The sequence below is a fragment of the Agelaius tricolor genome, unplaced genomic scaffold, assembly GCF_023055355.1.
Source record: "Agelaius tricolor isolate 1412-34295 unplaced genomic scaffold, bAgeTri1.0.p SCAF_10, whole genome shotgun sequence".
NCBI classification, from domain to species: Eukaryota; Metazoa; Chordata; class Aves; order Passeriformes; family Icteridae; genus Agelaius; species Agelaius tricolor.
The window spans coordinates 2,477,778-2,503,707 of record NW_027269270.1 but is presented as its reverse complement, the minus strand read 5'-3'; the positions used below and the strand labels follow the sequence as shown (position 1 = coordinate 2,503,707).

The 25,930-nt window shown below is 41.3% G+C and overlaps 1 protein-coding gene across 1 annotated transcript; it reads right to left on the bottom strand.

Moving 5' to 3' along the window:
• Positions 1 to 5,802: 5,802 nt before the first annotated feature.
• Positions 5,803 to 24,490, bottom strand: MYL1 (myosin light chain 1). Its single transcript, XM_071434226.1, has 7 exons — positions 23,769 to 24,490; positions 13,096 to 13,123; positions 9,821 to 9,964; positions 8,061 to 8,234; positions 7,463 to 7,540; positions 6,930 to 6,982; positions 5,803 to 6,123 (listed from the first exon to the last, which is right to left on the bottom strand). Exons 1-6 carry the CDS (start codon positions 23,889 to 23,891, stop codon positions 6,954 to 6,956), a joined length of 576 nt encoding a protein of 191 aa, XP_071290327.1. The 5' UTR covers positions 23,892 to 24,490; the 3' UTR covers positions 5,803 to 6,123; positions 6,930 to 6,953.
• Positions 24,491 to 25,930: the final 1,440 nt, after the last annotated feature.

Sequence of the window (25,930 nt, the reverse complement as noted above, 5' to 3'; positions counted from 1 at the left end):
TCCTACCAGGCATACCTGACTACAGGGTTTCTTCATTATTTTCTCTTCCTTTATATCCAGCTAAAAAAATTAAGCATGGCCGTGCTCTTGAGATTTTTTAAAAGGGCCTTGTGAAACTCTGCCAGTTCAGAAGGGCTTTGAATTCAGTAACACTTTTATCATGAAAAGGAGCTCTATTTTAAATGGCTTGTATGGCAAGGCCTTCCCTTCAGTGCAAGCATTCTGTGGCTGCCAACTGCAAATCTGCATGAAGTGTGACTCAAGTTTCAAGACCAAAACCCTCAAAATGTGATTGGCTTAAGTGCATGAGACTTTTTCTTCCCCAACTGTAACAAATCATAGGTGCTTTGTTTCTTCACATTTTCGCATCCAAGCGTGCTTCACAAATCTCATGGCAACCACAAGAGAGACATTTACTCTTCTTATTCCATGTGGTGCATGGGGCTTACTTGTGATTTCTTGGTCCTTGTAGCAGAGCCATGGAAAAACAATCTCCAGTGTGCTGAGGTAGAATCTTGTTAGGCACTCCTCCTCACTTATGGTTTTCTTAAGGATCTGCCTTCAGGGAAAATGTGCTACATAGTCCTGTCCTGCCAGGTGAGATCAAAAGAGGTTGGAAATTGTTCCAATCTACATGCTCTGATGTACACTAAATGCACAACAGTCAGTCCTTTTGCTGCCTAGCAGCCAGCAGGGAGGTGAGAAGGAAAAAGGACAGCACAGGGAAAAGTGCAGCAAGAAGTTCCAGGTTCTCCAGCTATGGAGGACATAACTGCTGAGCCAGTGTGAGGTGCTGATTTTAGCATTGGCTTTCTCAAGACTTTGTGCTGTCTCCCTGTCCTGGTCCCTCTCATAATGTGCTCCTCATTGACCAGTTTTACTCACAAGACCACGAGGAGGCCAAGTGAGCTCCCAAGGATGTTTGTGAGGTTGAGCACGAGCTGAATTTCTTGCAGCCACTGGCCACAATTAATACTGTGACATTTCTCTGTGTACCTAAATCCCTTTCATCCAACATGAGACTGTACTCTCCAACAAAATAAATGAGGCATGTAAACTAAGGAGACATGGTGAAAGTGAACTTTTCTGTTTAAAAGTATAATCACAAATAACTGTTATTGTTGCTATTTCTTTTAAGCAATGTGAATAATCCCTCTTGAAATACTTTTCATGCTGCTGAGGAAGTACTTGGATGTTTTTTATGGCTTTTATCAATCTGCCTCATTCATTTCTTAGTGTAAGGCCTTCCCAGAGGGCTGGCAAAAGCCTTTCTTTTACAACAAACAGTTTGATTTAGGAGTGCTGCTACCCATTATTGCTACATTGGTGGAGAGATTATAGTTTATGAACTAATCTATAGCATCCTCCCAAACCATAGATTTTGATAATGGAAAATTCAGTTTAGTGCTCTAATGAACCATGGTCTGATAGGTACTGTGCCAATTAGTCTAGAAGGTAGATGTGTGTGAAATTTGATATTTTCAGCAACATTTGGTACTTCATTTTAAAACAAATGTAAGTGCCTGGGTAAATGAAATATTGCATTTTTTTGTTATAAAATAAATGAGAAATAACAGGTTACTAAAGTATCATTTCTCTGTTAAATGTTTAAGCACTTCCTTGTATCCCTGTAAAAGCCTCCTGGCATAAGGGAGTAGATTTAAATCTGTGGAAGAATTGCGTTGAGAATAAGATAATATTTGTGTTGTGTTTTAAAACCAGCTGGGAATTAAATTCCAAATAAGCTGCTCCCCTCCCCCTGGCCCCTCTGGTGAGAGAGGGACAAAGATAGAGACTATGGATTGAGATAAAAAAACCAGCAATAGGATGAAAAATTAACAAGCAATAGTATTAATAACAAAAGTATGCAAAATAGAGGGTGATTTAAACACAGAGGCAGAATCCAGAGTGCTGGTCATTGGCAATTTCTCTGAGGAAGAAACAGAACAAAGTGGCACATGTTCACCTTTTCTTCCCCCTGATTTGAGTGGTATGGAATAGCAACCTGGTCACACACACTTGGCTCTAAGCTCCACCCACTTCTGGAGACCTGCAAGCAAAACTGGAACACCTCAGAAGAAGGGTGCTTAAATGTGTTGTGTTTTAAGTCTGAAATTTGGTTAAGAACATGCTGAAGTGGAACAATTGTTCTTGTAATAATGGTATGCAGTGCCGTAAGAAGGGAGCTATGTGAAAATGAAAAATCTTTTGCTGTTGAAGCAAGTTTACTTCATTGGGGAGGTTGCATTTGTGGATTTTGTTCAGATAGGAGTGTTGTGTGTACTGTGGCTTTTTTAAATTACCTCAGTACTGGTGTAAAAGAGACAGATAGGAAGGCTGAAAGGTCTTGGTGATGTGAACAGCCGAGTTTGCCTGCCAGAAAGATGTCTTTGCTAAACTGTCTTCTCCTGGGTTTGCCCTTACACCATGAGGGTTATGGCTAGCAGATCTGTGTGAAGGACACAGGTGATGTATGGCCTGTTGTGCTTCCTCAGTTTCTTGGTCTGTAGGTGGGAGGGACAAATGACCAGTGCCTAGCAGCTCCTGGAAATGAGCAGAGAGCCACACATAAAGGGTTTTGAGGAGACATGTGTGAAGAATCTTTGCCCAAATGAGTTTGGGGCAGTGGGTGGAGCTCACTGTGTTCAACACTCCAGGGCTGTCTCTTGACACCCCTGACCTGCTGTGTGTTGTTGTCTGGATAAATGCTCCTTTCTGTGCATGTGGTGTCTGTTTCTGTCCAGAGCTGCATCACCCACTGGCTGGAAACCATTCTTCTAAAATAAATTAAAATACAGCCCAAGACTAGGGAGAGTGTTGATAGAGTGCAGAAACAGTTGTTCCTTTTAACAGCAGCATTTGTGTTTCTGGTACTCAGCTCCTGCATGTAAGAGGCCTTTCTGTTGATAGCATGGTTGACACTTTTGGGTCTAGGATACCTCCAAAGAAAAGCCCTGTTGTAGAAAACAGCCTCTGCCTTTTCCTAGACAGGGACCTGGACCCTTGAGCAGTGCTAGATTGAGGGACCTTGCTCCTCTTGCACTTCCCTGCTGTCTGAACTCCATTCTGCTCTGTGCACATGAATCCCTTTCTTTGAGAGGCCTCTTGGCTATCCCTGGCCTGGCAGAACCTGCTGTGGAGATGTGTGATAGTGGCTAACTCAATGAACACAGCCTCTGCCAAGAGCACAATTACATCCTTGGAGCCAATCCTTGGAACCACCTCTTGTCAAACTTTCTGACACTTCCACCTGAGTTTTGTAGGCTGCCCTGCTCCCTGTGCCAGTTGCTGGATCTAGTGCTGCATACCAAGCCCTGGTGATTCACAGCTTGACCTTCCTCTGGGAATTTAGCCTTGGTCCCAAGGAGTTAAACTGTCACTTGGGTGGAGTAGTGGAAAGTATGTTCATTAACCATGTTCTATTTAAAATACAAAGCAAATGTAGTGATGGCAAGAGGTATCAGATGACAGAGACTGAGAATTGCTTTTTCTGTTCAGAGCCTGAACAGATGCAGGCTGGCTTTCCTTGCTCAGCTGCTGGGGCCTTCAGTCACCCTTGCAGGGGTTGGTTGTGCAGAGTATTTCTTTCCTTAGGTGAACACAAAATATAAGAGCAAGCAGCCTTTTGTGAGGAGCACTCTCCAGGAACAGAGCTCTGAGTGATGCTTGTTTTACTAGTATGGAGGCAGGAGGTTGAAAAAAGGCCAACCTTTAAATGGTTTTGAGGCAAAGTAAGAGATTTCTCTGCTCTCCTACAGATGAGGCACCAAAGCTGTGTATGCATTTCCATACTGTGTTTTCAGACTGGGTATGATTTCAGTGGGATTTATTGCTGAAATCAAAGCTGATTGTAAGACAGTTTTGTGTGTTTCTCAAAAAAGCCCCTCAAATCCCTTGTCATTAGGTTTCCAAGTCATCTTGTTTCTTCATTTTTAAAATGGATAAATAAAAAGGTTTATGTTGAAGCTGTCACTAGCTGAAAGAGGCTAGTAGTATTTAAAGTATTTGCTTTTCTTTATAAATGACTGAATTATTTGAGATCTTATGAGAATGTGAACATTTTTTCCAGCTATTTGCATAAATTGAGGTGGAAATATTTTAAAATTGCTAAAACCTTTGGATAGCATAAATATCCACTCCCTGTACAGCTCTATGAAATACTCTGCGGCTTGACCTCAGTTTAATAGGAAAGGAGTATTCTCTTTGTTTTCATCGGTTTTGTCTGCAACAATTATTTGTACTCTAATTTTTGAGGAGTGAGAGGAGTGCAATTAGTATTACCTTGATTCCTTGCAATTAGAATCCAGAGAAATACTGTCAGCCTTGTTATATCTCATAATCTGGCATTTTGTTTTAAGCAAAAATTTGAATGTGAGTTTTTAAAAGCTAGTGAGCTTAAAAATTTGTCTGCTTCTACAGTGGTGAGAAGTCATCCAACTTGGTTCATTGCCTGAGTCCCAAATATTTTAGAAGTTAGTAAAACTTGCAATTCCCAAAAAAAACCCAATCTGTGATGGAAAATTCAGCCTTTCCTTTAGGGCCTTGTCCAGCCTTGGACTAGGCAGGTTCTGTGACCATATGTCAGTGCAGCATTGACAAGGCAGTGTGAAAAAGAGGCCGACAGCATATAAATATATATACATATACATATATATATATATATATATATGAGATTTTGGTTTGGTTGGTTTTCAGTTTTTGCTTTCCCAACCATTAACGTCCTCAGTTTCTTGGAGCATAGGTGAATAGGCAGGATGTTGAGGATGTGTAGCAGTGTTTTGAGTCTGCTTATGTATCCTGCACTTTTTTAAATTGCCCTTTCAGGATAAAGTTTAATAACTCCTTTTTTCTTTCTTCTACCCAGGGTTTTTTGCATTTTGAGTGTAGCAACCTCAACCCTTTGTAAGCGATCTGCTGGCAGAAGTGTCTGGGCAGGGTGCAATTCCCAGGTTCATTTGGCCCAGTGTGCCAGCATGGTGAGGGTTTAAATGGGAGATTCTTTGGGAAGCCTCAGAGAAGAGGCAGCTGTTGTTTGAGCGGCTGTGGTTTATTCTGGTGCCAGCCACCCCCACTGCACCTGTTGGCACTTGAATTATGGCCATTTCGTGCATAGCAACTCAATAAGGCAAGGTAGGATTTTAATAGAACAGGCTGATACCCAGATGGGGATTAAAGAAGTTTCATGAACACTTAAGGAAGAGAGAGGAGCTCTCTTTATTTAAGGGCAGGGATGTAACAATACTTCCCTGAGCAATGGCTATTCCCAGTGTTGCTGCAGCAGGGGCAGTTGGCCTCTTCTTGCCTGGTGCTGGTCCTGTTACCAGTTACAGAGTGTCTGTAACTTCTGATTGCCCTTTCTAGCTGTCCCTAAAGCTGTAAATAAAGGCAGCAGGGAGGATTCTTTCCTGAGAGTGTTGCTTACCTGCTCTTGCAGCAGTGCAGAGGAGATTTGGCTGGGAAAAGAGGCTCTGCACAGTCCCCTGCAGCAGGTCCACCCTGCCTAGTTTTGGATCTTACCACCTTTGAAGCTGTTCTGACAACAGATACCAGGTCTTCTCCCAAAAATGTTGTAAATGCTGATGCTGGTGATAGTGGCCTAATTAATTACTCCTCCTCCCAGACCCCAAAGAATTTTTCATTAAGATCAAGTCAAGTGATACTGGAAATGTCCATATTTATACTTTTTATAAAACTTTATTTTTGTGGTATGCAATGTACAGGGAAAATGAATTAACTGCTGAATGCTGTTTTGAGTGGGTTTGAACAGATGGGAAAAAAAAAAAAGACTTCATAGCCTCAAAGTGACCACAAGGATTTATGGATGCTTTATTTTTCCAATAAATTACATTGTTTCAATGCAAATAACATGGAAAGAGATGGTTGGGATGGATGGACCCTGGATGGTAGAGTTTATTCCATGTAGTTTGCTTTGGTAAAAGCTCAGGTTTTTTCAATGAAAGTGTAGTGACCAAAGGTGATATCCATGGATGTGCTGGTAAAAAAATGGTGGGGTTGGAGTCATATCATCCAGTTCTATGCAGTTTCCATGTTGATGGTGACAGACTGAGCAAGAATTTCAGGCAAATCTTGAGTGCCATCTGGTCTTTCTAATTTTGGCTTGTTCTGGGAAGGAATGGGAAAGTTGTATTTGAAGTTAATGTTAGCTGAAGAAACAATTGCAAAATGACAAACTGAGCCCTTGATTTCTGTTTGGAGGTGTTTGTTTCATACAGTTGGGAATGTGCATTTCCTTGGATAGAATAACTGACAGTTCACATAAGCCCACAAAAGTTTGTTTGCATTTTAAAGACAGCTGCTGTTTTGCTCTTTGTTTTTTGTGATTTTTTTGGGTTTTTTCCCCATCCTCTGGACAAAATAGTAACATATAAAGGCTATGGGGCAGGGAGGGGTTGTTGTTTTTATTTTCCCCTACTTGTAGGAGAAGTGCTAAATAATTGGGTACTTTTGAAGCCCTCTTTTAGCTATTGATCAATATTCTTCTGTGACAATATTATTCTTCAGATGATTATTTTGTTTGAAGATTATTTTGTTCTCAGTAGCTCACGTGAGTATTCAGGCCACTCTGTCTTAACAGAAATCTACAAATTATTGGAAGGTGTTGCTTTGATTTCCATTTAAAAACAATCTCAATTGTGCTTGTAGGATAAATGTCTCAGGTTGTCAATTTGCATTGTGTTTGAAAAATCTACTAAACACCAATGAGTTACAGGGCTGTGAACAAGAGCAAGGAACTTGTACTCCTGCTATCTTTGCTTTTGGACATTCTCATTTTATTCTTTTCATATTGTTGGGGAGATGATGGTGTCAGGGTTTTGTAGCCTCTGTTGGCTGTGGGTCTATAGAAGCCTTTATGGATAGCAAGCAGATGAAGTTAGTGTACAAATATGTACAAAGTGAGAAGAACATACCATTTGGTACCTGGAGAATTCCTCTTAGACTGACAGGATGTGCTTTACAAATGCTGTGGAAAAATACAGATATGCTAGTTAGAAAGAGCAGCAAATATTACTTTGGGAAATAGCCCTAAAATTAAAAGCTGTTCATGAGTTGATGGCATTAAAAATCTGTATCTGGTTGGATTTGATCTGATATGGTGATAGAAAGTTTTAAGTGTTTAATGTTGTACAAATCAAGCTCTCTTCTTGCTTAAGTGTAATAAGACAGTAGCTATTGGATACAATCACTGCAACTGCTTTTAAGAAAGTCAGAGCTTAGAGATTTGGTGTTGACCAAAACAGCTTCCTGTGCTGTGGCTGAATGGGGGCTTTGGCATGGTGTGACTGCAGGATGAGCACATTGCCATGGTTGTTCTCACACACAGGGCCTTTGACCTAACTCAGCTGGAGCTTTGTCTGATCTGCCTGAGAAGCTAAAAGCCCACTGTAATGAAACTGTAAGAGAAAGGAGAAATGTAGGATGGATGTTGAGCTCTTGCACTTACCCTCATAGTTGATGCAGCCATTTGAGTCCTCCTGGCCTTTCATGAGCTCATCTACTTCTTCTTCTGTCATCTTCTCACCTGGGAGTGGAGAGAACTTGTTTCATTCTTCCACACAGAACTGAGGCTGAAACCTACAGCTTTTCCAAAGGCTTTTTTTATTTTCTGAGTTGGTGAAAAAACACCTATATATGACATGAGCTTAATGAATTTTAACTTTCTTTAGAAGACAGAGACATATATGCCTAGTGATTCTAGTTATTCCTACAGAGTAAAGAAATTTCCATGCAGCAAATCCTCTACTTTTGTCCATTTGTGTTATGTCACTGAGATGTACAGACTTTTCTCTCTATTCATCAAATAACAGTCACTCTTAATATCTTGTCTGGATTTAGATAAGCCTAGCCTTCTCCTTTGGACTTTAGTGGGAACCCCAAAGCTCTGTTTGCTTTCTTTGTGGATTCCAGTTAGGAAACCCAAAGTCTTGTCTGACATAGTAGGCTCCTACCTCTTCAAACTGTTTGGTCTGCCTTTCCTTCCTCTCTTATGCCTCCAAAGAGCAGCAGCTCTGGAAGTGCTTGCAGAGAGGATGATCCCTTACCCAGAGTAGCCAGCACGTGGCGGAGCTCAGCGCCCATGACTGTGCCATTGCCTTCCTTGTCAAAGACACGCAGACCTTCAACAAAGTCTTCAAAGGTGCCCTGTTCCTTGTTGTTGGCAGCTGCTTGCAGCATGGGCAGGAACTCTTCAAAAGTGATCTTCTTGGCATTCATCTCTGGGGGAAAAAACACCAGTTGTTACATGCTAGGTGTTTGTAGGTGTATTCCTTAGGCATATTAGCCCTCAAATGTGGGAGAGCTCTCCCTTTCACAGCTCTCTGTAGCCTTTACTCTAGTCTTTACTTCAGAAGTTGACAGTTCCTCTCCAGAATCTGGATTCTCTTATCCTATAAGTTTTCACATACATCTGATTTTTCACATCCAGGATCCTTCTCACATAGCTTTGTATGCTTGTGTGCATTCTATATTTTTCTTTCAGAAATGAAATTTGCTACATGAGTTAAAAAGATTTGGGGAGTGAGAGAACTGCAGAATACGGTCAAACAAAAATCTTGAGCCCCAGCAATGGAGAAAAGGTAACCAGAGTGGGACTTAGACAAGATGCTGAGGTTGCTCATATGTTACTGACCTCTTCAGGGTCTCTTTGATGTGGTGGCAGAGCCTATTAGCAAAAGAATAAACTAAGGAACTAGGAAAGTACATAGTTGTGGGTTGCCAATAGTAAATTTGGGCACGTCCACAATGGAGATTTAAGACCTCCCGAACTTACTCCATCTAACCCCTTTCCTCTCATGAGCCAAAATTTGTAGTCCTCAGTAAGAACTTCCCCAAGTGTTTCTCATTTTGGTTTGTTTTGGGGGTTCAAGGCTGCTAAATAAAATAATCTTTTTTTTTATTCTTTCTTCTTCCCTCCTGGATCTTTCCATTGCCAGCCTTCATCTAGGCAGCCACAAAATATAATAGATGGAAATAGATGAGCAGGTATTTTTCACTACACAGTTGTTACAAAACCTATTTTACTATGCAGTCATTGTCAGTTATTGCTGGAATCACTGAAAGTCCTGGTATGATTTCACCTCTGTGTTAGTCCTCAATGCTTCTTGCTGGTACCAAAGCTTTCTGAATTGTTCCTCAGAGTTGTCTTTTCCAGGTCAGAGGATGTGAATATAATTTAGCCTGTCTTAATATGGCTCTGCATGACTGAAATCAGCGATCACCTGCTTCTAGGTTCTTGTTAAAATGAATGGACTATAGTATTTATCCTTTCTTTTTATCTCTAAAAGGGAGGAAAAAGAAATAAAAAATGGCTGCAGTAATAAATGACCAGTGTATGCTTCAGTGTACCCAGGTTTGCAGGAGCTTTGGGAAGACCATTCCAGTCAGCTGAAATATACAGGTGAGGTTCCAGTCCCAGGGCATGTCTTGGCTTATGCTGAAGTCCTTGCAGTGGAAGGACATGAAGAGCTGAGTATCAGTTGTTAGAAATGGACCCACAGCTCTCCAGGCAAAGGCTGGGGCACTAATGGACTGTGAGCAATGAGTGTGTGCTATACCTGCACTGAGTTCACACCAAACCAGTCCTTATAAAGAATTCTCTGTGTCTTAAGCAGAAAGTTTTCCTCTATTCCCTATCAGAATTGTTCTCTTCCAAAGGAATGAGTGAAAATACCATGAATTGCTGCATAGCCCCCCCTGCTTCCCATTAGAGCACAAGCTCCCCTCTCTCTTGCTGTGGCTATTGTTGTTGCCTGATCACTGTTTCCAGTCTCAGGAGCAGCTCAAAAGACTGCAGAGCACTTACCCTCTTTGCTGGGGTTGCCCAGAATTTTGTTGACCTCTGCATTTGTTGGGTTCTGCCCCAGTGCCCGGATGATATCTCCAACCTGGCTGAGGGTGATCTTGGCATCACCAGTCCTGTCAAAGAGGAGGAAGGCCTCCTTGAAGTCTGCAAGAGAAGAGCAACATTGAGCCAGGCAGCTCCCTACTGACAAAGATGTGAGCCTGCTGTCTCCTGGCACTGTTCCACTGACTCCAGGGGAGTTAGCCAGGGGAATCTTTGGCCCATAGTCCCAAGAAAAACTCCTCCCCTCTGACATTTTGGTTTCACTATTTTTAAACTTTTATATCTACCTTTCATGTCTTCCTGGCTGTAATAGCCATCAATAGCTTTTTGATTGGCCCTGTAGTTATTTCAAGGACAGGGGAAGATAAGTTCTCTACCAACACTGTCATTCAAGAGCAGGTTCCTTCACGTGATGTAGCAGCAGATGGTAAAAATGTTGTTATCCACTCCACCTTATCTCTCCAGACAACTGGGACTGTCAAGAGCCTAGCAGTGCAAAACCTTTGCCTGCTTCAGTGGGTTCTACCTGCAATCCCAGCACCTCAACTACACAGTGCTAAAAGGAAACTTGAAGGTGGATTTCAAATGCTTTTACTGTTGTTTTCCCTTAAAATTCCCTTACAATGTGATTGCCAAACATGTTTGTTCCCTCTTTTTTTTCTATTCTTTGTAGTTTTTCCCTGCTTCTTACAGATGCAAGAATATTCCACTTTTCCAGTGGAAGTACTCATGTGATGCCTTTTCTTGTGCATTTCCAGTGTGCTCACTTTGCAACTTCACTTCTTTCAATACTGCCAAGTGATCAGTGTTCATTTATTTCCCCTTGTTGGACAAGAACTTTGGGTACAGGCATTCTTCCTACAAAAAATCAGCACAGATAGTTGCCTTCATTGCATCACCAGCCTTCATCTTCTGTTGTGAAGTTCCATGGCAATCATATTACTCTATTTTTTGGCTTTTTAGAGAATTTGAATAAAGAAGAGTTTCTTTAAAAAAAGAGGAGGGGACAAAGGTCAACTGGCTTAAAAGCTGTCTTTGAACCCCATTGCCACAAGCATCTTGGTTTGTGCTGTTGCTGTCTTCTGCACTGCAGTGTCTGATGATGCTGTGCTTTAGCTCCAAGTAAACTGAGTAAAATGTCTTTTCCTTGGCCATGATTCTCTTCCAGCAGCCACACAGGCTCTGTGTTCCACAGCCTGTGTAATATCCATTCTGCTTTGGGGCAGGTTTAGGAATAAGAAGCCACATTTCAGATCATGTCTTCATTCATCTTGTGCTAGGGATGTGATGCAGAGGTATTTATGGTTTTGCTTTATTCTTCCTTGTACCACCATGCAGTTGTTGCTGGCACCCAGTAGAAGTGCTGAAACACAGTGTCAGCCTGCTAGGCTGTAATCTAATACATCTGAAACTAATCCTCTTACTGTCTCATGTGAGACACCTATAACCCTTTGCTGCTACCTCTCTTTCCTTCCAGCTTTTATTGCAGGGTGTGAAATTATGGCCTTCTGGACCAGTGCAGAGCTTCCTGATATCAGCTCCAGCAGCTGAGATGGGTGGAGCTGTAGTGATTTATACCATATGATCTGATCTTTCATCTGCTAAATCAATGACACTTAGCTGCAGTGAGGTATAAAGCAATGCCAGTGTGGTAACAGCAAAGCCATCAGGAGAGTTTCTCCCTTTTGTAAATCCCAACAAGTTTCATGTTCACTGGGTTCTGAACACAGCTCCCCAGCTTGGAGAAAAGGACTGATTGATTTTTGTCTCTCAGGCATGCATTTCACTGCAATATATCTTTGCTGTGGGTTTTTATTTTGAAGTTTTTATTTAGAATTTTTTATTTTTATTTTTTAAGAGCCAGTCCTAGTTTATAGCTCTGCTGGAGCAAGCATGTTCCAAGTCTGTCTGAGGATGGTACTACCCAGCTGCTGGTGCATCAGCCTGTGCAGATAGAAATAGTTACTGAGGGTGGGCATATCTGCTCCTGGGAAATTCTCCCTTTCTCAAGTCTTTGCTCTGCTGCTTGGTTCATCCATTGTAAAGTTACAGCAGCTGGATGATCTGAAATACATAGGGAAGCTGAAAGAAATATTTTGCTTTCAAAGTATTGCCAGCAGCTTTTAATTGAGGACATTTTTCCATAAACCCACCCAATCCTTTTGTAAAAGATTCAGAATCAAGAAGTAAGGAAGAGTCCAAATGACTTCTTTTGTGACCAAGAGAGTTTGGACTGCAAGAAGAGAATTTTCTCACTTGCTGCACTGTACCTCTCCTTATTGCTTTGATGGAGTTACCGAGAGCAGGCTCATCTTCACAAAGTTTAGGGCTCTCTCAAGACCTCTTTCTAGCTATTCCACTCCCTCTGAATTTCTAGGAAATCCTTGTATCTTCCTTTCTAAACACTTTCTTCAGTCTACTGTATGCGCTACTGATTTTTTTACATTTTAAAATATTACTTAATAAAGCCCAAATGCATCTCTTAGACTATTTTAAACACTTAAAATTAGATTTCCAGAGCTTCAGTGAGAACTATTGTTCATGTCAGACCTTTTATCTCTTTCTAGAAGATTGAAACAAAAGATTTGGAAGCTGCAAGTTGCTTGTGAATCAAAGAATACAGCAAGATGCTCAAGAATTGCAGCATATTCACACCATTGTGTAAGCAGCAGTTTACACAACTCACTTATTTGCTGACTGTTTCCATGCTTAAAGAATAATTTTACAGTAAAACAGCCTTTGTTCCTCCCTTTCCAGAACACCCCCTGGCAAAAGTGACATACAGAACTCTTGCATCTTCTGTTCATGCGAGATTGCAAAGTCACTGCAGCTAAGTTAAATTTTCAGCCCACTTCCTCCTTCTGTTGTCCTCCTTCTGCCTATTTCCCCCGGGACTGTCAAGTTCAAGACTTATTTTCAGCATCCTTGTGAAGAGCCAGAACAGGAGCACATGTGAAGAATGTTCAGTAAGCAGAGACAGTGTTTTTCCTCTTTGTACCATGGTATAAACTTCTCAGTTCAGACAGCATGTAAACAAACATCCAGATAAATTACATGTAGATCTACAGCCACCTTCTTGTTCAGCAGAAGTCATCACTGCTCTGAAGTCAAGAGTGTGGTGGTTTATATCAGATGAAGTCTGAGCTCATTGTTTTATAAAAGTTAATTTCTGAGCCTGTAGCTCTTTTTGAACCCACACACATGTAAAAGGTATCAGCTCTCTTGTAACTTACCATCCTGTTGCTCCTTGGAGAACTCGATCTGTTGGAAGGAAATCAATCACAAAAAATAGCTTAGGAAGGGGGGCTGGGGGAGAACCTGTGTGTTTTCTAAAGCATCCAGCTCAATCCATGAGTCATCTTCCAGAAGAGCAAAAAAGTGGCCTGTCAAATGTGCAGAAGTAATGCAGATAGCAAAAGAGCTCTTAAGGCTAGTGAATATTTAGCATTTGGTAGCCATTTTGCTCCCCCTCCTTCCCCCTGGTAAAGTTTAACTTTGATTTCACTTACCATTGATTTCATCAGCAGAGAAGGACTGCAGTGAGGGAGAAAAAGAGAGAGAAAAAAGAGAACTAGTACTGCTGAAAATGCACTGAGAGAAAGTAAATAGCACCAAGTACCTGAGGCTTTCACTTCTGTCTTGCCTAATGTAGTTAGGCCATAGCAACCTAATCTAGCAACTTCCTGCAAAAAAATGCACCAGCACATCTATTCTTAAAGTCTTCCTTAAAATCTACATCCTAGGGAAAGACAGAACTGTGGCAAGAAGCAACAAAAATAGAAAGTCTCTTAACTAAAAAAGTCCTAATTAATTACCATCAGGTCCATTTTCTGTTTTACCACAGATCCATTTTAGTTATACAATTTGAAGTAATATTTCTAAACAAGCAGCTCTTTTTTATTAACACAGAAGTTAAATTATTCCCTTAAAGTTTATGTCTCAAATTAGTTTTTGATTGCACACTGTTTCATAAAGTACTAATATATGATATTTGTTTATATAAAATATGATTTTTCCTCGCCACTTTAGCTGGTTGCATTTGATTAAAAAAAGCTTAGGAAATTGTAACCCTTCTGTCAGAAGCTGTGGGAGCTGCACCACTACTGTTGCCTGGTTCAAAACTGGAGGCTAACTGGAAAACCTTTAGGTTTTAACAAGAAAACCAAGCAAACCTAAACTGTCTCCTGGACTGTCCTTCCCCCACCCCCCAAGATCTAACATGGGCAAGAAGCCCTATTTACTGCTGTAAACTACACTGGCTGGCTGCTAACAATTCCAGTGCACCCACCATGGTTGAGTTGGAAATGCAGAGCAGCAGACAGGCAGGAAGGATTAGCTGGGAGGTCTTGAGAGTGGTCCTGCTTTCCTTGCCTTTCTTCCCCTTATTTATCCGGCAGTGCTGACGGCATTGCCTGGATTAGGTGTCAGAAGGAAGAGGTCCCTCCCCTTGGCGAGTTCTTTAGCTTTCTTAGGGCAAAGTGACAGGAGGATCCATGTCTTGATAGACATCTTATGATGGCTATTTTTAGGAGGCTGAAGAGGGGCAGGGAGCGACAAGCAATAAGTTTGATTCATGTCAGCACTTTCTGGGTCCATACCATCAGGAGGAGATATTCCTTGTCCAGACCTACCAAGACTTCCTTATAGGGAAGGATTCTATTTCTCTGATAAGCTGTAGAGTCAGGAGCAGTGAGGGTGAGGAGCTGGCTGGTTCCACACGTGGCTTGCAGGATGTGTGAGATGCAGCTGAATGGTCCTCATATCTTTGCTGGGCTTTGCTCAACCCTTTCCATGGATAATCCAGTGCCCAACATGAGTAGTACTGCTGCCTGCCTGCTCAAGTTGTTGACACTGAGCAGAAAAGTTATCTGTCAACAGAGAAGCTGACAATCCTTCTGGGAAGCTCTTCCTCTGCACACTCTGATCATGTTTTCCAAATTTTTAACATTTTAAAGGGAAAAATTATCTGTGCAGTTTGGAACCAATTATATGAAGTTAGTGGCTGATGTGTAGATGTACCTGGCAGGGCAGTGGGTAATCCGTATTCATAGGAGCCTGGGATCTCTAGGATACTTTTCCTCTGGGGCTTGGGTTAGGCAGAGCACCAGGGTGCTGAGTTTGGAGCTCCCAGGTGTGTATGGAAGTGGTGCTGCTCAGGTGTTTGTGAGGTTGAGGCAAAGGAGAAGCTGTGATAGAAGCTAAGCACCCCAAAAGCCTTTGTGAACTGGAAAGATGACTGTTCAGGGTGGGGAATGGGGTACTTGCTTTTTGGGTTGCAGGGTGGTCATGGTGGGCCTACAGACAGGGAGCAGGAGGTAGAGGCTGCCACTTCTTTAGTAGCAAAGACCAAGGCCCACCATGCAGCATCCCCCAAGACCAGGTAAAATACCTCAGTGGATGTTATGACTTGTAAAAGGATTGGCAAACTTTGCTCCAAGCTTCTTCCATTCCCTGTTGCCTCAACAAGATCAAGAGTGTCATGAAGCCAGGGTAGGAATAGTTGTGTGACAACTGGGAGCAGACTCCCAGTTCTGAACTCAAATCCCCCCTTTTAATTTCTATTAGTTGCCCCTGCTAAGCAGTCACTGCTCCTGGTTGTCTAAAAATGAAATGTGATTAGTGGGGAAAACCTTCTCCTGTAGCTTGCTCTTCTCCTGAAGAGAAGCATAACCTCCACCACTGTGTGTTTTCAGTATGTTGAATACTCTGAATGAGATAATCCAATTCAATCAGATTATTTTACTGTTGTTTTGAAACTGAGCAATCAAATTAAGTGGATTTGAGATACTAACCTCCTACCTCCTATTAAAAAAAAAAAAAAAAGAAAGATGCAACTGGAAAGATTTTTCTGAGCTTGCCATTTTAGCTGGAAAACGCCCTGTTTGAACAAATTATTTGCAATTTTTTAGAAATATCTGGAAATATACTGAGTATGAAAAAAGCTCTGCTGACAATTCTTTGCTTTTGGTTGGTTTGTTGCTGGATTTTGGTGTTTTTCTGCTATTTGTAATCTATTAGCCTGTGGGAACAGGAATGTTCTCATGATGGTGTAGCCACAATCAGGTGTGGCTGCATAGAAAAGGGACTGATGGTTTTGCCCTGGGTTTGCTGACATAGGTTTAGCACAGTTCAGAGTTCCTGATTTACACTGGCTGGGGCTGGAATTCAGGCAAGTGAGAAAGCTCCTCAAGATCTTGGCCATCAGTCCTAATGCATTAATAGAAGAGCTATTGAAAGACTGAAATGGTGTCTGGGTCAATGGAGTACGTTGCTTTTTGTGGAATTTTCTTTCTGCCTTCAGCATCTTGTTCTCCAGTGCTGGCAACTAGGAAATGTTCCCCTGTAAACAGAATTGATTTTTAAATTTGTTTTTGGTTTGGTTTTTTTGGGTGGTTTTTTTTTGTTTTTGGCTTGGTTTTTTTTTTTTTTTTTTTAGGGAAAACTTAGATTCTTTCTCTTGAACAGGTAGGTTCTATGTTTGGCTACAACAAAACTCATTCCAAAAGATGCCAAGCAGAAAGTAATTGCAGTGCACTTGTCTTGGACATAAAAACCAGATACCTGGATTAGTCATCTGGCTTAAAAGGGCTATTAAATATTATCAGCTGAGAGGGGTCTACAAATAAGCTGATTGTCTTTTGACCATATGGGAGTTTGGCTCAGAGTTTGGGTTAACAAAAACTGGTGCACTGTAGCCCTTCATTTTAATACTGATCCTTGAATAACATCTCACTAGACAGAGTTTTACTGGGGAGGAATATTCTAGCATGGGCATGTTGCATTCACTGAAATGAAGAATCACCCTGCTCTAAGAAAATTGAGCTGTTGAGGGGGTTAAAATGTACTTGCTTTCAGTAAGGGCAGCTACAAAATGGCCTAGATGAAAAATATTTCAAATACTCCTTAAAAGAAATCAAATGTGAGATTTCCAGTTCTAAAAGGAGCTTTCAGAAAATTCAAAAGGGACAAAGAAGTATTTTGCAGCAATCTGGTCTTTGTTCTGATCCTGGCAGTGTTCTCTGCATTGTCAGAGGATACTGAGTCTTGAGGCTTTAGGGATGATTTTGATATATCAGGGAGTTCAGTTTAACAAAAACTGAATGCTCCACCCCTAGCAAAAAGAAAGGTTGAAGCAACTGCAACCCATGGGAAAGACCAGAACTACTTGGATTTCTCTAACTTCATATAGCCCTTATTTCTGGGCAGAGTTGTTATCCAGAAGGATATCTGTGCCAAAGAAAAAGGTAGTGTGTTTTGAGTTTGGTTTTTTTAATTGGTTTTGTTCCTTGCATTGTCTGTGAGTACTTTCTAGTAATTCTGTTGCCAGAGGTATTCTGACCAGGTCCCAGTTAAAGGGTGGAGCTGATGTGGTTGTATGCAACTCTTTCACCAGCTACATGGAGACTCAATCCACAAAAATTTCCTAATTATTAACAGAGTTCCTGATTCCCCACAAATCATTGGTTTCTGTGCCTTAGGGCCCCAAGATTTGCAGTGTGATGCTGTGCTCACCTCTTTAGGCTGGTGGGCACTGGGACTGAGCACAGCTGTGCTGAGGGGCACCTGCCTTGTGCTCCCTGTAACTCAGGAAAGGTCTGGAAAGGATGGAAAGCCCTGGGAAAAGGTGCTGCTGGGAGTTAAAGCATTAAACTGCTCCATTTGTTTGTTACCTTTTGGATGAATGACAAGAAGTGAATCGTCTCAGGAGTTTATTAGAGAATTACCAGCTATTTAAAGGAAAACTCTGTCTCTTTAAAAGAGACTAAGACATATTGGATATCTTGGAAAATCAGAGAGGAGAAAATCTGAGATTCTCCTAGGATACTCACTGTATATTTAGCCTTCTATTCAGGACTGGAGGGGTTTTAAAATTTTTAATGAAGTTAAGATAGGATTGTGCCTACAGTAGTTTATAAACCTGCTCACTATTAAGGTCTGCTCCTTGATTAATACAGCTGCACATCTTTTCTAGTAGACATCACTGAGTGCAGGATTACACAGCTTCCAAACCCCTCTGAAAAGCAGGTTGTCCTTTTCCCACCCCTCACCTCAGTTCCATAACTTGTGCAATCAATGCCACAGGTTTTAGAGGGGCTGCTTCTCAATTAAGTAAGAATTAACAGCCTGATGGATTTAGCTTCCTGCTGTATGAGGCAGAGAAACATTAGAAGAGCTCTTGAGAAACTGAAGTCTGTTTTGAGAACAGTGCTGCCTAGAAACACAATTGAAGAAAGAATAAAAACAACCCCCATTAACACAAGAGAGAAAGTTGCATGTGTGAGATACTATGAGGTTTGAAAGAATACTTCAGAAATATCTCTGAGTTTAAATGACTTGACTGCAGATTCATTTGACCTTTTTCCTAAGCATTTTGTGTCACTTTCCAGTTTATAGCTTTTTAAAACGTCACAGTTACTTTGCAGCTGTGCAGAAACTTTTGGATGAGCCTTGACGTTTAACTAATGTGCCCTTCTGAAATGTCTGGCTGTGATGTGTGCTCTTGCTGCACTCTTGATCACATTTCTTCAGCTTCAGGGGGGAAAGTGCCTTCAGCTGGGCTCATTTGTAAACATGTCCCATTTCTAATTGCTTTTGTGCTGGAATGTGCATAATCAAGGGGATAGACAAGATGTGAGGCTCTGGAGCCCTGCTTTTGGAGGGATTTCTTGTTTTAACATGCCTCCCAGTGGCACTGTTAGAGTATTAATGTAATTTAAACCCTTGCTACTTGACATTTAAGTGCTCTGTGGTAAACCAGCCAGCTGAAAGTGCTTCTTGGCAGCGGGTATAAGATGTAATAAAGTCTTAGTGAAACAAGGGCAAATTTCCAGGTTGCTTGTTTCAGATCTCCTTACAGACAACTTCTTTTTCTCCTTGTCATTGGCTAAATTTGTCACCTTCTTCTTGCCTTATGTAAGATTAACTCAGGTATCTTGTTACTATCTTTTACAACATCTCTGGGTTCTGAAGAGGCTTAAAACAGTATTTTAGAAATATTTTGGGGCTGTTTTGATGGGACTAAGGCTCTGCCATATAACTTGTGTTAACACTTGGAGTTACCCTGTGAGCTCTTAAACTGTTACATTTTTTGTCATTTGCTTTCCACTGTTTCTACCAAAGTCTGCCATTCACCAGAGCATCCAAAGGCTACAAGTATTCTTTTTTAAATGCTGCTAAAGCTGTTAATTAGTAAGAATGGATCTTATTTAAATAAAAAAATCATTATTTTTCAAACAATTTTTCTAGTTAGCAACATTAAGGAAAAGTTTCTACTAATATATGTGGGTAGTCTCTACTTTTGATGGGCTCCTTGCTTAGCAGCAGTTTAGGAAGGCAAAGTTCTTCTGAAAGCTTTGTAAACAAAACTAATCTGTGAGTTTTGTGTGTTGGTTGCAACAGTGTGCCCAGGGGATGTTTGGTGTGCAGCAGTCCTTGTCCAAGGTGCCTCTCCTGGGACACCTTTATGCTGTGCCCTGCCTGTCCTGGGTGTGGCAGCAGCATGGGCTGTGACATGTCAGTGGTGAGGTGCACAGAGCCAAGGGCTGGGGCTGGGGCTGTTCTGGGCTGGATCCTGGATGGTGCTGAGTCCAAGTGGTAGCAGGAAGCTGGTCTGGATGGCATCAGAGAGGCACCTGTACATCTCTTAAGACTGAATTCATATTGACATTTGTCCCCTTCCTACCTGTAAGGACACTTGGGACTGGTGACCTTGTCCAACAGGTCACCCATCCTAAGGAATCCTTCTGGAGTCATAGCTGGAGATAGATCAGGCATAATTTGAAGACCTGAGCCAAAAGTTTCTAGTAAAAACCTGCTGTCTCATAAAAAAACCCTTAGCACTTTTGAGCAAAGCCACTGTTGACATTCCTGCTCTCACAGCTTCATGTGGAGTTTGTCTGCAGCACAACAGCTCTCCAAGTGCTTCAGCTGACATTTGCAGTGCTGCTTGCCCTCTAGCTCAGGAGCTTTCTGTCAGTGCATTTTAGTGAGTTTTCTCTCTCTCTGGGTATATCCAAAGCAATATCTCTTCAGAGATGACCTACTCAAGTGGTGAATGTAACAAGAAATAAGGATGCTTGGAGAAACACTTTTTACTGCCTTAAGAGCTCTGCAGTTAAAAACAATCCATGCAACAGGCATCTTCATCATGCATCACACACTTACACAAGATTTTAGCAAGTCTTTACTAGTTGGTAGCTTTTAATTTTTTTTTTTTCCTAAACATTTGGGTGGCTGTTGGGTATGGCATAATTGATGTCCTGGGATTTCAGTCTTGAAAATGCAGGCATAGGAAGCCTTGTGTACCCCTAACCTCACTTCCAGTGTGGACACTTGCCCAACCTCTGTCTGTACTCAGGAGAAGATACTCAGCAGTATCCTTGAAGTAAAGGACCTAGTGTGACCAGGTCAAGGCACTAGACATCCAGATCACCATCTGCAGAGTGGCAGCCTGTGAAGCACTGCCCTCAGCATCTTCAGCATTTGCATCCCAAAACACCCTAGTTGATTTTGTGAACCTGGGCTCTGTCCAAAGGCTGGTTACATGTGCTGAGAAGGACCCTTAGATTTCCACCAGAAAACCAACATACTTTTCACGTTGGTAATAGGAACTAAGTTATACAGATTTGTGCAATAGGAAATCCATCAATTTCCCACTGCCTTAGTTGCAAAACCAAGCATGAGACATCTGCATCATTCATGTTTCATCCCAGTTGTTGCAGAAATAGACCCACAGTAGTGCTTTTTATGAGCTAAACATTTCTTCTCACTCAGTCTTATGTGGGAGAAGAAGGTTGATAAAACACATAAGCTGTGTTTTTAGGAGTGTCCTAGGCCACAGTTTTAATTGCAGAATTCTTGGGGGTCTCTTAAGAAAAATTATCTATATGGTCATTTTGATTTTAATCATGGTGGGTTTCTAGTGATGGCTCTCAGCTGCTTCCACTGCCCAATTATCTTCTCTATTTAACTTTTGTGCCTATACAAATCCAAGACATATTAGTAATAAGGAAAATTGGAAATATACATTTGGTCTGGAAAGGCTTGTGCAAAGATTGAGGTTTTTAAGCTGTTTTCTGAGTAGAGGGAAATAGGTCTTCACACTTCCAGTTAAAGGCAAGTTCTTCATCCCTGCCTTTACTCTCTTCCTATGGTTGTTACACTGTAGCCCAAGGTGAGCTGTAAAAGGGCTTAGAGATTTGAGTTTACCAGTATTCCTGTTACTCAGTTTTATAGTCATTAGATGTTGCTGAAAAATAGAACATATTAGCTGCTGTTGGCATTAGCAAATCACCAAATATTTGTTCTAATTTGGTTAATTTCAAGAGATCAATGAAGAACAGAGAAGAGTCAATGGCCTGTCACAACTTTATCACAGCTTCTGATGGTGATAAACAAACCCAGCTTGAGTTCTCTTAAGGAAGGGGAGAAAAAAGCGCCAAAGTTGCAAAATGTGTACTCCAAAAAATCCAGAAAACCAGATTCCCTGAAGATGGGCCAAGAAGGGCATCTGGGTGGGGAGGTACCACCAAGAGAATCACTACTCATGTTTGTAAACCACCATCTTTGTTTTGGAGGCTATTATGACTTGTAATGCCAACTAAGAATGAAGTGCACAGCCAAATGTGGCTTATTTGGCTGCTGGTTGGGCAACTCTCCCCTTACCCACTCTAGCTGTAACAAGGGGCTTGGATGTGTCTTTATAAAAGCTAACAAAGCCTTTCTGTGTCTTTTCCTGCTGTGTGGCTCCCCAAATCATCATGGCAGTGTAGCCTGACATTCCCAGTCACCTCTCTCAAGCAGCAAACTCTGGCATGGCTGCTAATTCCCTGAGGAGGGAAGCACAGCCCAGTGGATCCCCTTGTTTAAAGTGATGTGGGTTTTGTCTCTGTGTCTGGTCAATCACTGTGAAGAGCCCTGGGTCAGGATTATTCACTGAGTCCCAGACAAAACCTTAGTTTTAAGTACTCCCTGCCTCCAAAGTTGTGCTGGAAATGGTGCTGGAACTTTTACCATGCTGAGACTTTGGTGATTGAATGGAAGGACTGAGAAATAATTGAGGGACTGGGCTAAGACTCAGAAAACTGATTCCTGACTCTGCCACATATTCTAGACAAATTACTTACAACCTGGAATTGTTTCCCTTCACTACCTGAACTCTCAAAGTAGGAAAAAGGGTAACAACCCATGGTAGTTGGTTGGGACCCTGGAAGAAAATATTTTGTCTGGTATCCTTCAAAAGAAAGTCTCCCTAAATTCTATCTTTTTTTTTTTTTTTTTTTTTTTTTTTTTTTTTTTTTAATCAGTCTGAATATGGCAAAACCTGGAGAGTTCTCTCTGTTCTACTAGTGTGTATTTCTTGCTGCTATTTCCTTTGGGTAAAGGAGTGAACTGCAAAGATGCTTCAGAGTACAATTTGACATTTTTTAGCTGATAATATATTATTGTTTATACAAAGATAGATTAGCTAGGTTCAATGGAGTTCAAAATTCTATTTTCTCCTGATTAACTGGACATAGAAAGCTATCAAATCATATTAAGTTATTTAGCATGAAATCTAGCTTGTTTCCCCATCATCTAGTGCAATGTGAGGCCTAATTTATTGTCAGACAGTATGCTCAAAACTTGCGGGTTTTTCATCCATTCTTCAAAATTCTAAGTATTTCAAAATATCTTTTTTTTTTCTCTTGTCAATGGCTTCAGCTTCAACCTTATGAGAAGATACATATTTAGAAAAATACTGACAATAGATTGGGAAAATTAAAGTAAACTTTGAGAAGTTTCACTAAATGGCTCAAAATCTCAGGACTATTTGTATTAAGGTATCTGAAATACAATTCATCATGTATAGGTCTTATTAGTAGTCTTTGTCCTTCTTTTACCCATAATAGGCAAGATTCTTTATGTAGAATTTAGCAAATTGGTCCTGGGACCAATCAGCTTGCCATGTAGGTACAGAATAACTATTTATAGTCCTACTCAGAGAAACTAGTCAGTCTCTTCATCTCTTAACTGCTTAGCCTCCCTCTCCTCTTTCCTAAGTAAAGAATCTCCCAAAATGGAGGAGTTTTCTTCAAAGGGTCAGGGCAACAGTTAGTGATGTTTGTTGGCATGCAAAATCTAAAGATATTATGAGAACAAATGACAGTGTAGTCAGAAGGAAACCTCCAAAAGACTCCTTCTCTTTGTTGCTTTCAATTTGCAGCAAATTATAAATTCTCAGCAAACATATAAGGATGAGAGGAAAACACTTGAAGTACTTCCATTCATGGCTTTCTTGCTCATGGTCTCACCAATGTTTGTTGTGCAGTGCAAATGAAAAGAAAATAGGCAAAACTGCCAAATCTCTCTTTTAAAAACTATTTTGTTTTGTTTCTTTTAAAGATAAGTTCATATTGATCTCAAAGCACATCATCAAAGGGTCATCAGGTGGTTCAAAAATTTGGAAAAGAATTTTAAACTATAAAAGATGGGGTTTTGTACAGTGCTATGGGAAAACATTGTATTTCATGTTTCAATAACCCCATTCCTGTCCTCATGTACCTACTTTAGGATATTTGGGGTTTTTTTGTTTTTTTTTTTTGTTGTGTGTTTATTTTAAATTTATCTTTACCAAACAGGTGAGACTGGTACCAGTTGGGCAAAAAGTTCTGAGGTCCACACTCCAACATACTTGTCATCCCCAGCTTCACTCCTTTGTTAAATCATGCACCATGCCTTACACCCTACAGCTACTGACACACTCAAAAGCTCGGGCAGCTCAGCAAATCCACGGGCTGAGGTTACTCATTCATTTCCCTGCAGTCCCCAAACCGGAACCAAGCCCAGGCCAGGCTTCAGAGCAGCTCTCAGCCAGGACTGTGCTCCCTGTCCCCTGGGCCCCCTCAGGCCATGCTCCCCCCTTTACCTTGATGCTCTTGAGGTCGATGGCAGGTTCTTTGGGCTTGGCTGGTGCTGCCGGTGCTGGTGCTGGCGCAGGCGCCGGTGCCGCGGCCGCCGCCGGTTTCTTTACGTCCTTCTTTGGTGCCATTTTGTGTTGCTTAAATTGGAAAGTAAAAGTGCCCTAAAAAAAAAAAAGTTAAAAAAAAAACCAAACAAAAACCACTTAAGAAGTGATTCCTGGGAGAGGAGCAGTGGTCAGAATGAGCTACAGCCTGTACCCTGGAGGTGGACCCGATGTGCTAAACCCTGTAAGGGCATATATATATTTCACTTAGTGCCTCATACAGTCCTGACACATGCAGCTGGATTGGACAGCCCGATAATCAAGGGGGATGTCATTCTAGCTAGAGCTATAAATGGAATATAAGAGTTCAGGGCTTCATGAGATCAAGGGACTTTTTTCCCCTTTAAAACACAGTCCACCTCCCTGTCTTTTCTATGCGTGCAAAGGAGAGGGAAATATAACAAGCTCGGTTTCAGATCTGCTGTTGATCTGAAATTTGGATATGGATTGAACGGTCCTTTTTCTCATCAGAATTTTAGTTCTGCTTAAGTAATAAATCTTTCTTTCCTTCCCTCCCTTCCCCTTTTCCCCCATGCCTGTGTAGTACTCCAGGAGGATTCAGTTTCAAACAGTAATTTTGACTTTCATGGCTGGGGAGATCATATTTTTCCAACCCTATTAGCTTCTCTCTTTACAGCCCTTCTCTCCTCCTCTGCTTCCTTTTTGTTCAAGGAAGTGTTGCTCAAGCAAAGGCTCTGGGTGTTTAAAAATAAAGCAGACAAGTACAGAAAACACTGCAGTACCTTCAGCCAAGGCATCTCTCCCTGACCTGACCCTGGGTGTCTTTCAGCTGTTCTTACTTTTCCTTTCCATCACATTAAGACTGTGTTTAAAACTGAAAACTGCTTCCTTTAATCTTTTTCTTTGATCTTCTTTTTCCTCTCCTAGGGTTAAGCTGTGCCCTAATGGAACAGAGATCAGCTGGATGTTATCTTCCCACACTGAAAGGTTTCCCTTTGTGATGTATTTATTATTGTAAACTAGCCATCAGGCAATGGAGGCAATTCTGTTTTCACCTGTTTCACCTGCTATTCTCAGTCCCTTGTTTATCTTTCTACCCCTCCTGGATGTCCCTGCTCTCCATGCTCTCCGAGAGACACAGCTTTCAGGAGAAGGTGGCTTTTATGTTTTCAATAGACTTTTTCCATGACAGCAAAACAGCTTCTAACTCTTTAAACTTGATGATTTTCCTGAGTCCATATGATTGGGATTTTCCACAGAAAAATCCTGGAGCACTGATTGTTCCTCCCTTATCTAGCAATCCCTCTCCTATTTACTCCACAGACTCCTGAAGTTTTGTGCTAATAAGTGCAAGGCTTTTGATGGGGCCCATGTTTCTGTCTCATGAACTATAGGTAGAGTACTTTGTACTTAGAAGTTAAAAGCTTGAAGGCCTGGACATCCAAAATCTGGCAGGATATCCAAGCACTTTCCTTTTCAATTAATGTGGTTTTTTATAAGTTTACCTTCCTAGGTAAACTTACCAAAAATATGCATACCAAGAGGAGGGATGGAGAGTGGCTAAAGGTGTACTCTCATGAAGGATCATGCTCAGATCTCTTCTTCAAGCCCATGACCTTGAGCAAGGGACTTGTTGGAAGTTCAGTCATCCCTTTTGAATCAGTAGTCCTGTACTGATGGATATAATTTGAAGTCTTGGCTTAGTCTCTGCTTTAGGGAGCACAGATTTAGGAAGGGCTTTATTTTCCATTTCTCTGCCTTTAAGCCTGTAATGTATAAGCTCTGCTGGCTGCCTCCAAGATGCTTTATGGAGGGATTCCTACCCTGCTAAACTGTTTGGGAAAGTGTTAGCATGGACTCTGCACTGCTGCTGACAAGCAGGAGCCTGTGGGCATCTCTAGTGATTCTGATGTTTTACATTGCACAAACCAAACTTCAGTGAATCCATCAGTACAATGAATCCCAGAGGTGTAACTTGGATGGAAATAGTCTAAAGCAAGTTTTATGCATCACTGCACCTGTGAGAACTTTCATTGCAAGAAAGAATTGGTGATGATCTAATAATTTCTATGATCACCTGTGATTTGCAATAAAATAAGCCC